Consider the following 19,672-nt stretch of genomic DNA (forward strand, 5'->3'; position numbering starts at 1 on the left):
TTATCTGGGAGTAATTTTTGTAATGGAAAAATCTGTGGGCTGCAGCACCTCACAGTGAAGCCCCGCCAATAGCCACTGATGTCATTGGCTCCAACTTAGAAGCCACTGACCGTGTGGTGGGTCTCAGTATCTACCAGAGAAGTTCCTGCATTATGGTGAATTTTTTAATGAACATTTTTGCATCAATTTATGGTAAAGATGTCTGGAAAATGTGTCACGGCTTTCTGGCATCAAATAACGATCCTCAGCTTTTATCCCTGCTGAGTCAACACACATATACGTGTATTTATTCTCCTGCCCTCTTTTTTTGATGCTCCACATTGGGTACCAGCATTTGTCTGGAGAGAAAGGGATAAAGGTAGTCTAACTCAGTTTCTGTTCTTCTGCAGTCAGTCAGGACACGGGTCCTTGTTGCACATGAAGGTTACCATGTGCACGGCTGCTAATGCTGTTTTCATTAGCAGCTGTCATGCATTGTTTAAGCCTTGAACACAACAAATGTGACAGAGCAACATTTTTTTGAACCAGTGTGCCAAGAAAAAAGTTAATTCATTGTAAACATTGTGCAACATGAAATCAATATATTTTAACTGTTTCACTTCGATTCATAACCGTCTATGGAAGCAGTGTGGAACAGATGCAGTGCTCAGCGTTTATTTTAAGACAGATTTTTTTTTGCAAAAAGAGTGGATTAAGAGAGAAAATTCAATAATGTTAGTCCCTCAGACGAGGTGAACTTTAACTGTACCAGCTGCGAGCCTTAGACTGAATGGCAAAGATAAGGCTCTCCCTTTGGGTTGCACGTTTCATGAATTGCTGCCATATGTTTTTCACTGTTGTGTGTATATTTCAAACCAGACATTAGCATTTTATCCTTGAAACGCCGATCAAAAGCCACACTTTGACAAATAAAATAAATATGCAATAAAATAAATATGAAAGAAGGCGAGCAGGACTATTAAAAAATGGGTAGCCTGCTGTACATGCACATCTATACAAATTGTTTTGTTTAATAATGTGTCTGATTTTTGAAGAATAAGTATATTCATGGCAAAAAAAGAACTTTGCTGTGGGATAGCAGAATAAATGTATAAACAACTGAAATTAATGGCATCAAATTATCTTTATAATTACCAGTTGACTTAAAATATAACTAAACTGAGTTTATGTAAATATAATTAATTTTATACTGTGGAACTGTTACCAACCAGCCACAAAGCAGACCCTCCAGAGGCCAGAGTGCAGTGCCATTTTGACCTCAGTGGTCTGGTTCTGCTGCAGGACGATTCCCTCCTCCATCAGCAGCCAGTAGTCTGTCGACACAGCGACGCCCACCAACAGCAAACCGCAGGCCCCAAAAACCGACGAGAGAAGTGTCAGCGCCCTCGTACTGAATGAACTCATCTGAGGAGAAAGGAGATAAAATCACGGTGATCAGTGTTGCTTGTGATAAATACAGCAGGGATCAGCATGCAGGAAGACAAGGAGGAGAAAACAGTGAATTAATTTGCTGGATTAAACAAATTAATCAATGAGGGGAAAAAAAGAGCTATACCACAGATCGGGGGCGGGAGGGCCTACAAATAGTGGGGCGGCACAAAAAAATTAGAATTAATGTTTCAACTCATTGTAGGGTGTTTTCCTCTCTCTTGTGCTCACGTTTATAAATAGTATTACCAAAAAGAACAGTCTTGCTGGGGGGCAGGAAATCTGGGGGTGTGGACACCCCCTTGGTGGTGGCCCTGACACAGTACAGCATTATCTATTGATTTCTGTGGTGTCAGTTAAAAAAATGTGGAAAAGAAGAGATGACACAACCTGTCTTGAGTTTCACTGACCTCAGCTATGAAATATGTGCATGGACAACCTAAGAAAAAATAAACCACTTTCTTGTTGAAAGGCAGTATAACATTCAGGTTAACTGCTTATATCAAGCAGCAATTCAGCAAATTTTTCATTTTATGAAGCTGGATCCTTAAATACACAAATGCACACCTTCTCTCTAAATATGTGATAAAATCCCTCATTTTCAAAACTAGACCTTGAAATTTTGAGCCTCTTTATCCAGTGTTTAACATTCTTTTTTAAATTCATATTAAAGTCAAATATTTTAAGAGCTATAATGTCTTTTTGTATGTCTCCATAAATCAGAAATTGCTGTCTTATTATAAATGTCCAACACTTATATGTACATATGTACATTTTGGATATTTTCTGTCCGTCCCTCTGAAAGAAGACACATTGTTGAAGTAAAATAGCAATGTGTATACCAATCCTGAAATTTTAAGATATTTAAGATGATTTTGTAATATATATACATATATATATATACACATATATATATACACACACATATATATATATATGTGTGTGTGTGTGTATGTATGGAGGTAGCATGCTTTAAAGACTGTAAAATTTGCAAAGATTGAAAAGCGGACCTGAAAATTGAAAACAAGAAAGGAAAAAAAGTTAAGGAAAGACAACAATGTGACAAATTATGCTCAGAAATATTTTGAGTTCAGCAAAAAATGACAGAAAGCAAATGAAGAAAAGTTTATTGAGGTGTTAACAAGTCATCTCCTGCAAGGGAGAAACAAAACATATCATTTGACGAGTGAGAGGGAGAACAGTGATGACTTTGATCCTACAGTAACTGAGGTCCTGTTTGTTTGAGAACGAAAGGCTGTGTCAAAAATTTGTTCTCTTCAAAGTTAATTCATTCAATAATCAGAATATCTCAAAGTTAATTCATTGCATATATACACAGTTAAGAATGGAAAAGAACATTAACAAATAAAAGAAAAAATATGGACGCTGCAAAGCTTTGGTAAATAATAAATAATTTTCACTAATAGTTAAAATTGTGGTCTGGTCACAGTTTTGTTTTGTTTTTCAGTCTTCTGGATGCTGCTGAGGATCAGTAAGTAGCCAAAATGATTTTGGCAAAGCTCACACTGTGACTGGCTGATCAGCTTCTTCTCGTGTTCGGTGTGTCAGGTTCCTGCATTGCATGCGCATGCATTGCAGGTTGGCACTCACTAGGTGGCAGAAACGCTGCCTCTGCCATGTATCACTTCAACTGTTGACAAGCTGAAAAACATCCTGGTCTCATGTACACACAAACACGACAGGGCTTCATACATCCAGTCAAAATGGAGGTCACATTCAACATGCTGAGGACTGAGGCAGCGAACATGCTCGAAAACCGGCTTTCAATTTTCAGCTGTGAGCTACTTTTACACGGACATAAATTAGAGAAATAATGCAACTGTCTCTGCTACGAGCATGCATAAATTTATACTAATTGGCAGGCCACCTGCAGTCCAGTTCACCTTCAGCAGTGTACAGTGGGAACCATTAATTAAAGCTGAGGCTGAATCATGTTAATGCAGTTCGATAATTGCCATGGTCTTTACTCATGATAAACAAAATGGCATCAGCTACAAAATACACATGTATGCACAGTTTGAGCTCCTGATCCTCAGTGACAACACATGTAAAAAGCACTGATTTATGATAAGATCAATATTAGAATCACCTATTTTTTCCTTCTTGTCTTTGTGTTTTGGAAATCTTGTAAAACCAGTTTTTTCCTCATGTAGAGAAAATGAGAAGCAGTCATCCAGGAGATGAAATAATCTCTCAGGAGACATTTATTATGGAAATACGTGATATGAAGGAGAAGAGAGACGAGCACACCTGTTAGAGCAGGTATGATCATCCACTTCTGATGTTTATCTTTCCACAGAACATTTTCAGTATTCTCCTTTCTGTCTACAAACCCCTGCACACAGTGAACAAGGGAACACAGTGGGGCTCTGCACTTCCTCAAACTAACAATGACATCATATATTACACAAATAGCATCATGTATATAAGACAGGTCTAACACAAAAACGCTTCACAAGGCAAAGTGAAAGATTTTTGTGAAGGATTTACTTTGAGTAGGTCCCTGTAATATGGTGGGGGAGTGGAACAAAGGTAAGGTCTCTGTATTTTGTGGAGGCCTAAAAGCGTCGGGCTCAGTGGAACTTCTGTTTTCCTTTGTTGAGGGTTCAAGTCAAGACAACTGCTAGTTTGAGGAAGGGCACAACCTCACTGTGTTCCCTTGTTCACTGTGTGAAGGGGTCAGTGGACACAGAAGGTAGACATATTTACATTACATACATATAGATATATGTACATTATACATATAGCATCATATACGTATATAAGGGAAGTTTAACAGGATTTGCCATCTCTGTCAACTTTCCATGATATCTAAAGACACATTTTGCAGCTGGTCTTTATAATGCTGTTTAGAAATGACATAAGACAAATTTAGAAATGTTTCCTGTCTCCACATATCATGTAAGTTCAGTCACATGTTATTTTGTACCTTTCTTTAAACATGTTCACAAGTTTCAAACAACAAAACTTGTGAACATGTTCTCTGAAGCAACACATAATAGTGTATCGCCGAAATTAAGCCTTTTACTTTGAAAAGTATCTGCATTATTTTTGGACCAATCTTTTAAAAGTGTGATGGGGCTTTTAAAAAAAAGATAACAATGACAAAGTTATTCAATTAATTTTAGATTTTACCATCAAACAGAGAACACAAGTCAACCTGCTGAACTCCGTGAACTCAGTGTGAAGAGTCTGCAGAAACGCAGCAGCTTTACTGCTGTAGGTCTCACAACAAAAGTCGTCTCCATTTTCAAAAACATTTTAATTTCATATAAAAGGCAGACATTGCTCTTTTTGAAGAGGATATTTATGGTTACATTGAATGGTTTTCATGCATTACTATTAATAAATAACAGTGAAAACAGGGCGTTAAAGGAGGTACACTGACTTTTACGATGCTGTTTATGAGGTGAGGCTTAAGAGAGAGAAGCCGATAAGAGACCAGCCAAGAACAAAATTAAGTCAGGAGACAAGATCAGAATTGAAGCGAAAGGAAGCAAGAGGAAGAGTGAGGCGTGACATCATCGCTCAAGTAAGACGGTGCAGAGCACATTCAGCAGTGTCAGAGAAGAGTCGCTCACCCAAGCATAACTCACCCATTACAAATATTTGATATGGTAAAACATCCATCAACAGAAACCTCCTGCGAAGATGATGGCACTAAGTATATGATGGTGTACGTGCAAGTGCACACGTGTAGGAGATTGCAAACGAACAGGAGACATGAGGATGTGCACAGAAGCAGAATTTCTGGGGAGTATCAATGCCTGACTTTAATAAAAACTAGTTTAGCTTTAGCTTTAAGAACTGAGCCAAGGACCAAAGATCTCAAATAGCTAAGCTTATGAAAAGGTTATGTCTTTTTAAAATTTGAACAAAGTGTAGAGAGTATAACCTGCATTAATTTTTCAGGCAACACATACATTTTGAAGAAGGACTCAGTATAAATACATGACTCCAAACATACAAAATCTGCAGTCACATGCACAGTCAGAGTTATACCTTGACTTGTTATAAAAAGGAAAAGCAAAGCGAGGACAGTGACTTTGCCCTTTCTGCACAGTCGAGTAAGACGTCACGGACACTTTCAGAGACGTCACTGCCTCCCAAAGTCACATCCTCTGAAAAAGACAAAAGTGATTGGTGCTCAAGTAAATAAGCATCAGTCTTAGTGCTGCAAATGTCAGACTCAACACGAGAGGCAATCAGGCGCTCAGTGCTGCTGACTCAAAACACAAAAATCCATCCACCACTTAGACCAGAAGAGACACAGTCGAGTACCTGCGGGACTCAGATAACTGTCTCACTCTGTGGGCTTTTAGATTACTTCATTCAGCCTTTTTCACTCTCTGTTGATGACTTTCAGACTGGTGGCATTGCACTACAGAGTAGATAGTTGTCCTAACTAACCTACGTGTCTGAAATGTTTGTACTGAAAGGCAAAAAAACATGAAGAAGTTGTCATGTTTTTTTTTAATTTAATTTAATTTATTTATTTGCCTTCTTTGGGCATTTAATTGTTTCACTCTAAACCAGGGGTGTCGAAGACCAGGCCTCGAGGCTTTAGATAACACCCTGGGTCAGCACACCTGAATCAAATGATTAGTTCATTACCAGGCCTCTGGAGAACTTCGAGACATGTTGAGGAGGTCATTTAGCCATTTAAATCAGCTGTGATGGATCAAGGACACATCTAAAACCTGCAGGACACCGGCCCTCGAGGCCTCCTGTTCGACACCTGTGCTCTAAACTGTTTTTCTTTATTTGGAGGAATTAGTTTGTCAGCACTGACTTATGTTAGAAGTTTGTGGTAAATTTTCAAAGACTGTAAAGCAGTCACATGACCCACTAGTTTGTGGTTCTGAAACCTCATCTTTAGTTGTATGTTCTCTGATTTAGACATCATCATATTTGGTTTAAGAAATGAAATGCTAAGTTATCAGCTAATGCTAATGAGATTGGTTAGACTATATGGGTGTGCCACATGGAGACAGATGCCTGTTAATTATCGCTGATTAACTAAAAAATGCTAAATTTGATCTCACTACAGAACTAAACCACAAGCTTCTCAGATCAGCTGTTAGTAAGCTACAATTAACTTTTGTAGTGAGTCGGGTTATTTTGTATTTGTTAAGTACTACAATCCCTACTGAGAAGAAGAGTAGCAACTTACAGACTATCTAAAATATAGACATATCCACATTGACACTTTTGGACATTTTCACCTTGCTCTTCTGAAACCAGATTTGGCAGTGTGACAAGCAGGATCAGGGGCTCAATGCAGGTGACAGGTCTCAAAGACAAAAACACAACCTTTTTGTTGGTAGTCCAAAAGCAAACAAAAACTGAAACATTTGCAGAGCAGGAACTTGATTCAAAGTAAAAACAGTGGGAATACAGACCAAAGAAAGACACTACCATCTGGACATGCCAAAGAACAGAGGGAAACACAGATGATAAATACACATGAGATAATTAAAGGTGAAACGCATGGTTGGAAACTATAGAGGAAAGGGAAGTAAACACAACACAAGCCAAGGAAAATAACAGTAACCACAAAAACAAAAACAGGAAGACAGACCTGAATGGGGAACAAGGGTTAATTTGACATAGGGGAGAACACAAGGACTAGACAGGGGAACGTGGAAAAACAAAGAGCACATGCTGATGACACTAGGACACCGGGGAACACAAGAGGGAACTAACAGGAAACAACCTTTAAGTCAAATATAACAAAACAACAAGAAAAGAAACTCAGAATATACTAAATCCATAAAGAGTCACAAAACAGAAAGTAAACAAGCTGAAACCCAAAGTGAAGTTATAAAACTCAGAGTCACGACCGAGGGAACAGCAGATGTAGTGAGCAGTGAGTAGATCTCACTGAGATACTGAGAGTAATAATAATAATAATAATAATAATAAACTTTATTTATAAAGCACACTTAAAAACCAAGGGTATGCCAAGGTGCTTAACAAGTAAGATAGAGTATAGGAGGAGGATAATAGAAATAGGACCAAAGCAAGTACTAAATATGCAAGAAGATAACTGTCACTAATACATCGGAAAGCAACAGGTACAGAGCAAACAAGAATTTAAATGAGCATAAAAGTGCATGATATAAAATCATAAAAGAAATATTAACTTGAGGGAAAGGCAAGATTGAATAAGTGGGTTTTTAATCGTGATTTGAACAGTGCAATGGAATCAGATTCAATCAGAGACACTGCGAGCTAATACAACAGCTAATACAACAACAACTCGTCAATCACAAAGCAGTCTGAAGAAAGCTGTGCTTTATTGTCCTGTTCGAGTCTTAAAAAATGTTATTTTAAAAACAATTGAATCTCACGATTGAGACCATAGCGTGTTTACTGAGGTGCTAAAGTGAGACAACTTTTCTTTGTCCTTAGTTTTACATAAGAGTCTGGCTTATTGCATTTATAGAAGTTGTTCCATGATGGTGATTAAAAATAATAATAACACAAATCTGGTTTAAGACACTTCCTCAATGCTTTCACTTTTAAAGCTTGAATGTGCATCCATCTTTTATGTAAAGTATGTGTGGCAGCCTCCTGTGTCAGCATCCACTGTGCAGTTAAAGTGGTCGCATCCATACTAATGCAAAATTTAAACCCTGAAATGTAAACAGATGAACTTTAAATAAGGTTTATTACTGGTACAGCTGCTGTTAATGAAAGGCAGTACCAGAGTATAACACTTATAACAGGGTACTGACTTCTTTTACAGTCAGCCTTTAGTGGCCAATTATGGAATTGCAGTTTTTAAACCATTGTTTGAACTTTATATGGAATTCATATTTTAGTATATTGCTTCTTGGACTGAGTTGACATTTTTTTTCATCTTCATATATTCAGTTGTTCATATTTGTAATGGAATTGAGCATCTTTAGAAAGCATTGCCTTGTGGGATTAATAAAATGGTTTGATTCTGATTCTGGTCATGAGCTAGCTTTAAAACACTAGAGAGGCAGAAGCTTGAAGAAATGTGGGTTTGGAGGACAAGATCTGCTGGGTCAGTGCATAAATGTTTCTGAGAGTTTTACTCTCTCTCTCTCTCTCCCTCACACACACACACACACACACACACACACACACACACACTCACACTCTCACACACACACACACACACACACACACACACACACACACACACACACACACACTACTACCAGGCCTGTGTTTGCTGAGATAGCAGACAACAAATGGGCTGGGATGAGGTTCTCTTTGTAGTTTAAGCCTTGAGAATACAACCACAATTCCCAGGTTGCACCATGCTGCTAACTATGTGTGTGCAGGGACAATCCAGGAGCAGAGGCGATGTAATGAATTACAGATGAATAGAGAAGAGGTGCTAAGAAACAAACAGCCTAAAGTAATGATGTGGGAAGGAAGCACTGAAGGGAAAGTGGGAAGAGAAAAGTGGGTGGAAAAAAGGGGAAATGATTATAAGGGAACATAATAAGGGTTGGAGAGGGTGGAGGAGAAAAGGGGAAGGGGAAGAAAGGACAGATGGGACATAGATGGTTAAGAAGGGAATGAGAAGAAAATAGGAGGTGAGGTAAAGAAAGGCAGCAATTAAAAGGAGTGTAATGGGAAGCGACTTTCTAAAGAGGTGGAAAGTTATAAAGGAAGGAAGGAGAGACAGAAAGAAGAGGAAAAGTTTAATCAAGAGGGAAAATGTTTAATGGGAGAAAAGGAGGAGGATACAGGTAACGTGGATTAATGAAGTGGTTAGAAAAGGACTGAGCACAGATGTAAAAGAAATGTTAAAAAAGAAAGTGGATTTTTTTTAACAGGATTTATTTCAAAGCATTTTTGGTTTGTATTTCTCAAATGTAAACGATGATAATGTATTTAAAAAGAAACAAAAAGTTATGTTATGCCTGTCAATCATTTAACCTACATCTGAGGCTTTTTGAGGCATAAATAATGCAATTTTATTCTAATTTTAATACCAAAACTAGTCCTGAGTCCACTTTTTCTCTAATTGGAATGCAGAGAATCAAATAAGGACACTTTAAATTCAGCCTATAATGATCATTTTTGAACCATAATTAATAATTTGGGGGTATTGTTTTTGCTCTTTCAGTGATTTCCTGCTGTAGAATCGTGAACATTTAATAGAACATTTTCTGGAGATTCCAGCAGTGGAGCATTTTGAGGAGCTGTCCACTGCTGCCGTGCTGAAAATCTCTACATTACACTCTACGTCTCTGATTTTCCACTCTTTTGACAAATTACACTTCCTCAACTTTTTGTTTATGTTGCTTAGGTGTGTTTTGACAAAAGCACTATCATATGTACTGAACTGAAATGTTTACACTCGTCTTCTCTTAAATGCTGACTCAGTAGTTGTTTCTTCAAACACTACCTTGACCTGACAAGGACTGCAATACTGACCGAACGCTGACTTACCCAGAAGAAAGGAAGAGGGTATCATGGTGTTCTTAAAACATTTCTTTTCGGCTAAAGTCAATATTTTCCCCCATAAATTATAAAATAGTACTAACTAAGACCCCTCTTCACCATAGTTTCTAGTCCAATCCATTATATAGCCATTTCCTGTAAATCTTTATCCCCAGAAGCCAAAATCTTGTTGTGATTAAGCTCAAGAGTCTATAACAGGGGTCCCTAATCCCTGTCCACAAGGGCCGGTGTCCCTGCAGATTTTAGATGTGTCCTTGATCCATCACAGCTGATTTAAATGGATGCATTACCTTCTCAACGTGTCTTGAAGTTCTCCAGAGGCCTGGTAATGAACCAATCATTTGATTCAGGTGTGTTGACCCAGGGTGAGATCTAAAACCTAGGATTGGGGACTCCTGTTCTATAACTTAGGTACAGTGAATTATCACAGTCATGAACCTGAAACATTGTTAGCCCATCACCTGTGGTCCTTCAGTACAAAATGTTAAATATGCACATCCCAAAATGTGAAATCGTCTTCGTTACCAAGCAAATGTCTCCGATATTCCTTATGACAATTAATATATTAATTTGAATTTATTACTAATTCCAATTTTATTGGAGGCTCAGAAGTATCCCCAATGAAGTCCATCTTAATGAATTAGTGTCCCTTACTAATTAAGGCATTAAAACAGGGTTGTCAGTGTATGAGTGATAATAAGTTCCTCTTAATCAGGAGCTTTGAATATTTGAATTAATTTCTGGAAATAGGCCATTTACTTAATAAGAAGACCATTGTACAGTACAGTCAAGAGATGGTTTTTATCTACTATAAAACCTCTTTAAGGTGATTATGATGTTGCATTTGTGTTGGTAATTGTGCTTATTACTAAATGAACAAAGTTATGATTGTAGTACTGTGTGACACAATGACAAGCTGGACTGAGCTGAATTTGATAAAAACATTTAATTTTGAAGATAATTAGGGATTAATCTCAACTGTAAAGACACTGGGTTTCACTGAGAAAGGGATTCTTTACAATTTGAAAGCAAATGTTCAGGGGGTTTATTTAACTTTCATTTTCATAGCAGCTTATGCTAAAATGATTTTCGTGGTCAAATCAGGAGAATGGCATTGCAGCTGTTAATAAAAAAAAGGCAAATAAGGGATTTAAATTTACCAAGATGCAACATATCAGTGAGGAGAAGATCTGGATGTAGGATGACAGGCTCATAGGTCATAATTTGTTCCAGCTTTCAAGTGGTAGAACAAAGGTGAAGAAAAAGAAGAGAAAATGCTACTTGCTAAAAAAGTCCACAACATAATTGAAATAATCCATTTTATAGTGAACTTTAATGTTATTGGTGTTATAATGCTGCAGTTTTTGGCTAAGCCCCTTTCATGTAGTTTAAACTGTGTCAAAATAATTTAGTTTAGTTTACAGCAATATAGCATTAAAACTGCCATTTAAATGTTTCAAATGTTAGTGACAAAACTCTCGCTGCACATGTATCCACGCTGCGTGTCGGGATGCCGCAGTTTTCCTGTTTTTCCTGTTGATAGCACCTCATATCTTGTTGCCACTGTCACCATTTGTTCTCATAAAATGCTCACTGTTTCAGTTCACAAGTTTATAAATGCTTCATTCTGGATTTTTTTTACTCTGTTGGAAGTTTTTCACACTGCAATCTGTTTCCCTCCGGCTGTTGGGAAGACCTGACTACCCAAATCTCAATTCAGTGTTAACAAAAAATCATGTAGGGGACAAAAGGAAAAAAGTGGATAAACGATAGAAGATTCCTGAGCTGACTGAGCTCTGGTGCCTGAATACTGATGGAAAACCAAATACAGCAGAACTTACTAAAGTGTAAAACAGGATAGGATTACAAAATAAAATCATAAATGCTGGAAGCAGAAATTTAAACTAGACTTTAAAAGCGCATGGAGCAAAGAAAGCTTTAAAACAATCAAGTAGATCATCACATCCTCAGATGAAAGTTATACTGTAATACTATATAAGTAATTAAACAAGTTAATTAAATTAGTGTTTTGTTTTATAATAATCTTTTGGTGACTCACTGTTATGTAGTACTGAATCTGGACATCACGACTGCTTTTTTTCACCCACATCAAATTTAACGTATCCGTCATTTGCTATGACTTCTAGGAAACTTCTAGTTCAGAAAACCCTGAGAGGACTGAAATATTGGCCCTAAAATCTGGAACTGGCAAATAATTAAACAAGAAACAGATAAAAGACTCTGCAGCAGCGATAGGTCAGTGTGGAGCAAGGCAAAGCAACTGCTGAGCACCACGAAACGTCCACGTGTCCCATGGTGCCGGGCAGGGCTCCGCAGATGGCGTTCCCAGGTTAGTTAGCTAATGCTGGGGGTGGGGTGGAGGGTTGTTTTCTGTTGAGAAGGCAATATGTCTCTCTGTCAGCACTGAGAGCCTCATGCCAACTGACAGGGGAAGAGACAGATATTTAAAGATGGAAAGAATGAAAGACCTCATAAAGAGGAAGAGAGGGAAAAGAGGGAAGAAGAGGAAGAAGAAAATATAAGGGCTAGAAGGTCAGATGCATCTACTGCATGAAAGAACTCCAGATTTAGTTATAAACGGAATAAAGAAGCAAAGGAAGAGGTTGGACTGTGTGCTATGACACAGAAGAACTGGTCAAAAGGATTATGGAGAAGAAGATCAGGGTGAAAAGGAGGAAATTAATTCTGAAAGCAGTTACATCAGGAAAGAGTGGGAAAAAGAAAGGGAGAAAAAAGGAGAGGGAATGTGGAAGGAGGGTAAAGGAGGAAAACAACGTAGAAAAATAGCATCACAATCCTTTAAGACTTTTCATGGAATTTAGCTGAGAAAGAAAGCGGTACTTGTAAAAAGAAAGCTTTGGGAAACAAATGTCATCCTATAGGTCGTAGAATGACTTCTGGACTGATAAAGATAATTAGCTCATGCAGCAGGTAAACACACACACAGTAGAAGGAGCCTATGAGAGACTGCCTGCTACTGTGCTAAAGACAGGTAGGGAAAAGCAGACATGCAGTGAAATAATAAAAGAGGAGGAAGAAGAAAAATGAATGAGAGCTTAGAGGGAAAGACCTTGGCCCAAAAACTGAGGAAAGTCCACACACATACACATGCGCATGCACACGGACGCATACACAAATACTATGTCACACACATGCATGCACCAGGGCTGGCAGGCAGACAGCGTTAAGTGTGACACATCCTGCAGTGCATGTCTGTGCAGAGCAGCATTCACAAAACCCTGAAAAGAATCTCTCCATGTCCAGTCACACACAGTTTCATTCACCTTCAGTGTGAATTTCGTATAATTTGGGTTTGAGCTCACACTGAGCTGTGACTGGCCTGAAGACGAACTGACCTTGCATGATTCAAACACTGAAAATGCAACACTGCTGATGGGTGCAAAGCTAGCAATTTATAGCTAGTCTTGGTTTAGTCAGATTTAAAACACTGGAAAGCCCTTCATCTCATGCATTTAGAACTATAGAATTATAGGCGATTGGGACTGCTATTGCCAATCCCATAAGCTCACCCACTCAGAATGCTTGGCTATAAGTATAATAAGATGTGGAGGGTGTGAGCTTTTCTACCAAGCATTCTTGTGTACTTCTTGTTTCCTACAATATTATGTATTAATAATATTATGGAAGTGATCCCTTATGGACATTTGCAGGATTACCAGAGAATAGAGGACAAGATCCTGAAGCAGTTAGAGAGAAATCAAAAAGACACCCTGAAGGAGAATACTGAGTATTATACAGGTCCATATTACTTTCCCTGAGCCTTTGTTTTGCTAGTGGCCTTTTTGATGGGATGGGGCTTTTATTTTGGCTTGCTTCCCTCAGATTAGAGATGCCACATCGAATCATTATATAAGTAAATCTTGTATCTCAGTACAATACTGTGCTGCAGCTTAAGGGCCTGGTGGTTTAATATTTAAGTGCTCAGCTGGAACAGAAACACGGCACTGTGTGAGTTGATATCCTTCATCTACACGTGCGCTGAAACTGGGTTAGTTTGAAAGAAGTGTCCATATTTGTCACTGATGGTAGTGCTAATGTTAGCAGCACAGCTATCACAAGCACAACTGTGTTAATTCGTATAATGTCATGGTAATGCTAGCCTTCTTCCTTTTATATATACACATGCTAAATAAAGGGTTTGGAAACACTTTTGCTTTTTGTCCCACCTCTGGTATATCTTTAACCTAATTTCAGCCACTCCTTCAAACTAACAGCAAAATGGGCGATCTACTTCCGCTGCATGTTTCCGTTTTGTTATCGCATGTTCACACTGGAAATGTTTTTCACAGTCTTTACAAACTGACATGCTGACTCTTGTTTAAGTTTAAATTTGTAGTTAAGAAACAACAGACAAATGATTGAAAATGGTAAGAGGTGGGTTCTCCAATGTCTGACACCAAACCAACCACCTCACACCACCTTCCTAAAACGTAGCATAATTTCTTTTTTTTTTTCATTCTTAATTCATTAATTTCTTCTTCATCCATTAGTAACTATCAGCGCAGCCTAGTTGCAAAAAGACAAATTTTCTTAAATTTGCAGACAGAGCAGTGCCTTCAAGGATCAACTCAATTTCATATCAGTTTGCTGTTACTGTACGATTCCAAGAGTTCAATGACTCACTCTTGGTGCTGGATACTGCAAAATATCGCCTCAGAAAATCATCAATTATGAGGCAGCTTTCTATCTGTCCTGTTTTAGTTGTTGTAGTGCTTCTATAGTCATCTTAAAGAATTCAGAAGTATATTCTCATGTCATATGATGTTGGTTTTACTGTGTAGCTTTCAATCCTATTTTAAGCCCTGTGTTACAATATTTTTTTAACTAAGTTTTGTTATTGTCGATCTTGAAAGAACATTTAACAATGTCATATTAATAAGATAAAAGTGTTATGTCATTATTAACATTATAACCGGTTAATACCCAACTACAGTCACTGTCTACTCCTTAGATTAAAATGGACTTTTCATTTAAGTAGCAGCAGTAACCACACTGGTTTGCAATTACATCATTCTAATTTAATTTTACTAACATTGCAGGTGCAATATAAACTTCATCTTGTAGTTTAAGTTGTGGGCTTTTCAATGACAGCAGTGCTGTGTGAAGCACTTTACAGTACCTTGAGTAACCCCAGTGGAAGATGAAGCACTGACCCTGCCATTGTCAGTGACTCATACCATCAATCAGCTGTTTAAACAACTGAAGTTAGAGTATGATTCATTTCGCCTCACCTCAGAGAACAGCACGCCTACTGAAGATAATGATACCTCATGTCTCATACAACCACAGGTCTATAAACATGTGTAGAGAAGTTAACAGTTGTCTGTTATACCTGACCACCTTGTCTGCTGTACAGGACCAGGTTTGGTTTGAATCGGGAGAACTGGCAGCTGTGTTTCTCCTTGCTAGCTTGCTCGGTGGTTTGTTACAGTAATCTAGGAACCATTTGATATTTGATTCTTGGGGAATGACACCAACTACTTTTAGATGATGTGAACATTTTAAACATATTTTATGGCCTTTGATCTCCATTTATGTAATCAACTTAATTGTTGTTTTAAATGTGTTTTCCAGATACCACCTGCTACCTGAATGTAGTGAACAGAACAAAATAATGCTAACCATTAGGGCTAACCTTGTTTTGTGTATACTTTATAACAATGTGACAGTGAGGCGCGCACAGAAACCATCATTATTATGCAGCACTGTTGATGTTTTTGTGTTTCTGTTTCAGATTTTTGTTGAATGCATACTTTAAAAAAAATAAACATTTTTTTTTACCCCTTAACATTTTTAGATAAACTTTTCCCTCACATGGGCCAACATCTTTTTAATTGTTTCTTTCTAGTGATAGTCCCAGTTCTATAAAAGGCTTTGTATATGAAAATGTGTTCTTCTGCAAGGTTAAAAATTGCTGTGTTCAGACTGAAGTGGGAAGTTGCACCTAAAGTCGAACTTCTCACTTGGAAAATCAGCAAAGCCCCACCAATCCCAACTTTGTCATCCACGATGGCAGCAGTGGACGCAAATGGTAGTAAAACTGTAACATTTGTGATCTGTACTACTGTGTTTGTGTGCTTGTGATTCACTGCACACAGACCACTGACCATGCTCTATCTGTGAATGTGCATCAGTGGTGTTTTAAACTGTGGAAACAATAACAAAAAGACAGGTATTGTGTTGTATTGTTAGTGTTGTATGAATGGTTCTATCTGCTAGGGAGCATAAAACATGTGTTTCCTTGCTTCTCTGGCTAATACTACTGCAGTACAGTGAACATGGGAATGACGTCATTCCCAGTTCTGACTTGTGAAGTAAAAGACACACAACATAAAGATGACATTTATCCAACTGCACCATCTTCTTGGACAAAATAGTACAGAATGAAAGTACAGCCTGGCCCGTGTTTAACTTCAGATGAGGAAAACATTCTTCTAGGCTGTATGTCAGAAGGGAATTTCATTACATCCACAAGTGTTCCTGGAACTTCAATCTCTTATATGGAGTAGGAAATGTACTTTGGAAGTTGTGCCAGAAATTTTCTTCGTCCACTATTCCAAAGCATACATGAGGTACAGAAGGGTGGGGGTGGTTGTGACCGTACTCCATAATTGGTCAGATACTGAACTGGTGAAACAAATTTGTGACAGCCTCCTAAACTAGTACAATGTTGCTAACTTAGAAACTGTTTTATTTCTCTCTGTGACACCTGCAGGGACATGCTAACTCAGAGAAGGCTGGTATTTATGTCAGGCAGCTTTAGAATGAATTTTCTTATCTTTCTATCTAAAAGTGTGTTTACCTATTTTCAGATATTTTATTCTCAGTGTTGCACTTGAGCCCTACATAGATCCATTTTAATATTATAGAACAACTGAATTCATAATTTATCCATGGAACTTGAAAGTTTGTCATTTAGTTTTTTATTAGCTTTTTGTTTTTTGAAAAGGACTTTCTATCACTGTTGTGATAAGTCTTACACGGATTATTTTTTTATTATACTAACATGAAGTGAGTTCTTGGGGCTGGATGGACATGCTGAGACAAACTTGGTTCCATTAGAGCCTCCTGTTAGAAATTAAAGCCTTTCTGATTTGTGCCTTCTAAGGGAGAAACCACAAATTCTGGCTGCGCTTTCTCTCAGCCTGCAGAGAAAATATGTCTCTCACACGGAAATATTAATTTTCTGGAATTCTGAGTGATGCAGATTTCAGGTTGTAGAGTTCACGTTGTCACCTCAGTTTTAATTAAAATCGACCACTTCTCTTACGGCTTATCAACCAAAATTACACCCAATTTAATGCCAATTTGAGTTTCCATTAGAACCACCCACATTGCTAACTCTATCTATCAGTGGGACCTAATGAGTAACTGAAAACACCAAAAAATCACCATCCTAAATGTTTCGTGCCTTGAGCGCTTGCAAATTGTAGCCATGGAATTTTCCATCGCTACTTCGCATCCTACACACTGCAAGAGCTAATACAAACTCTTTGCCAAACCATCAAGAAGATGAATAATTCATGTTGTAGAGATTAACATGAACTTATTTCTACAAATTTGCCGTTTTACGTTTGTAAAATATTCTGATACCGTGTCAAATTAAAACTCATCATTAAAACGGACATATTTGCAAAGAAGCTTAACCGTAAAAGACAAAATGCAGACTTCAAATAACATTTTCTCTACATTTTTACCTTTTTCCTTCACAACGGCATGCGCACGCACGTTATCCACAGGTAAGTCAGGAGAGAGAGCGAGACCCAATAAGAAGTGCTGCAGTCTGCTGGAACAGTATCACAGGATGGGTTCCCCAAGAAGCAGCCAAGAGTTCTTTAGAGCACATACACATAAACACACAAATGTGTGCACACATCCCCTCCCTCTCTGACACACGCACACATACAGTCACACGATCGCATCTACCTCACACACTTTGCTTCCCCGCCTCCCCTTTTTTCTCTCCTCCACGCGCCGAAGCCAAGCGGCTTTACTGTGCTTTTCACCAGACTGTATTCAGACTGTACAATTTTACAGCGCGCTCCTTCCAAGTGCACCACGGTAATCACGGTACAGTAACATTCCTGCACTAACTGGCGAGGAATCAGCCGTGCAAACACGCTCATCAGCAGCTGTCAACAGAACACATCTTCCCTCCTCAACCTGAGGTGAGCACAAAGATCACTCTCTTATACAACATCCTTGGCTTTTTTTAGCGGAATAAAAATGTTTCACCAAGACAGTCATGGGCATGAGCATGATCTGTCATCCATGTAGCCGAAACTAAAGTCCTGACGAGCGCATCCAAAGACACGGGGGTCGCTGAGGCGAGCCCAAAAAGTGTGAGCGGCTTTAAAACAGATGCGAAAATGAGGTGGTTTGAGTGGCGTGAAAGACATGAGAGATACATGAATAAAATGAAGGCGCGGTTTGAAAAGACAGCAGAAGCTGAAGCTACTCACCCTGCAGAGATGAGAGCTGGTCGGACGGTGCAGCCGAGATCTGTGCGCACTGGGAAGCCTGGGTACCAAACTGGCAGGTTCCCCCTTATCTCGGTCTCTCTCTTCACTGCTCTCGGTACGCACACGCTCTGCCTCTCTATCCCGTGTTTCCCCGAATCTCCCCACTTCTCCTCTCTGTGCTGCCCCCTCTCTCACTCCTCCCCCTTCTTCTCCGTCTTTACTTCACTCTGCTCTTCAGCACTGCGGAGAATCGCTTGAATTGGCTTCACTGTAGTTCGGGTATAGGGAGGTGTGTGTGTGTGTGTGTGTGTGTGTGTGTGTGTGTGTGTGTGTGTGTGTGTGTGTGTGTGTGTGTGTGTGTGTGTGTGTGTGTGAAGGGTGTTGGTGTTGGTGGGGTTACAGTGATGTAGGCTGGAGGGAGAATGAGGCTCACGCGAACACGCACAAAAGGCAGCATGGCCCAGGAGCGCGCGGGCTGGGATTGAGGACACATTATGTACACTGAAAACAGAAATTCAAACATACACCAACAATTAATGGCCATGAACAAAACAGCCAAACATACTGTGGGCCTGCATTAATCTTGTCTGCATAATAACAAATGAAAATGAGTGATTAATGCCACATGGAACCTACATGGTTCTCTTCAGGAATAGTTTTAGTTTAGTAAAAATCAAAAAGGTCATTATCTTGGAAAACATCAAGTTAGCTGAACCATGAAAGTAGGAACACTTACATTGAAATAAATGCCTGAATATTGGGGCCAGTATTCCCCGATGCCTGCTGGCTGCTATTACAAGATAGTTTTATACAAACAGACAAACAAACAAAAACAATCAGCATCAGATCATCATTTGGCAGCACACTTGTATCATGACTCATAAGCGCAGCCAGTTTTGCATTGTGTAATTAATGAAGCACCAAAACATCTCAAAATGCCCATGTAGCTTAGCCCCTTAATTGGCCATATTTGAGAGGGTAAAGCCCTATGTTGCCAGCTAGCAAAATCCATCTAACATGTGCAGGTACATGCTATTAGTCCTAAGCAATATGCAAATAAAACAATTTGCTTCAACAACTGCACAGTGTCATCGGCATAGTAGTGAAAGTCAATAACAGATTGAATAGATGGTCTGTAAATGCAATTAATCTCACAGTAAGGCAAAATTAGTTGTCAGATAACGACATTTAAAAATGCAATTAAATGTCAAGATTTTCAATTCAGTCACTTGAACACTTGAACTAAAGGGAGGAAGTGACTACATTTG

At 38.7% G+C, this 19,672-nt stretch overlaps 1 protein-coding gene across 1 annotated transcript in view; it reads right to left on the reverse strand.

The window, feature by feature from the left end:
- The window catches only part of LOC146548633 (voltage-dependent calcium channel gamma-7 subunit-like), a 40,807-nt gene extending 22,017 nt beyond the window's left edge, over positions 1-18,790 (reverse strand). Inside the window, exons 1-2 of the mRNA XM_085262480.1 lie at positions 18,405-18,790; positions 1,209-1,404 (exon numbers count right to left, since the gene is read on the reverse strand). Of these exons, the coding sequence (XP_085118606.1) occupies positions 1,209-1,404 (196 nt within the window). The 5' untranslated portion in view covers positions 18,405-18,790. The remainder of the gene's footprint in view (positions 1-1,208; positions 1,405-18,404) is intronic.
- Positions 18,791-19,672: the final 882 nt, after the last annotated feature.

Source organism: Mchenga conophoros, linkage group LG22 (genome assembly GCF_057382185.1).
Source record: "Mchenga conophoros isolate Kocher_MC1m ecotype Shallow Benthic linkage group LG22, M_conophoros_male_GT1.1, whole genome shotgun sequence".
In the NCBI taxonomy this organism is placed as follows: Eukaryota; Metazoa; Chordata; class Actinopteri; order Cichliformes; family Cichlidae; genus Mchenga; species Mchenga conophoros.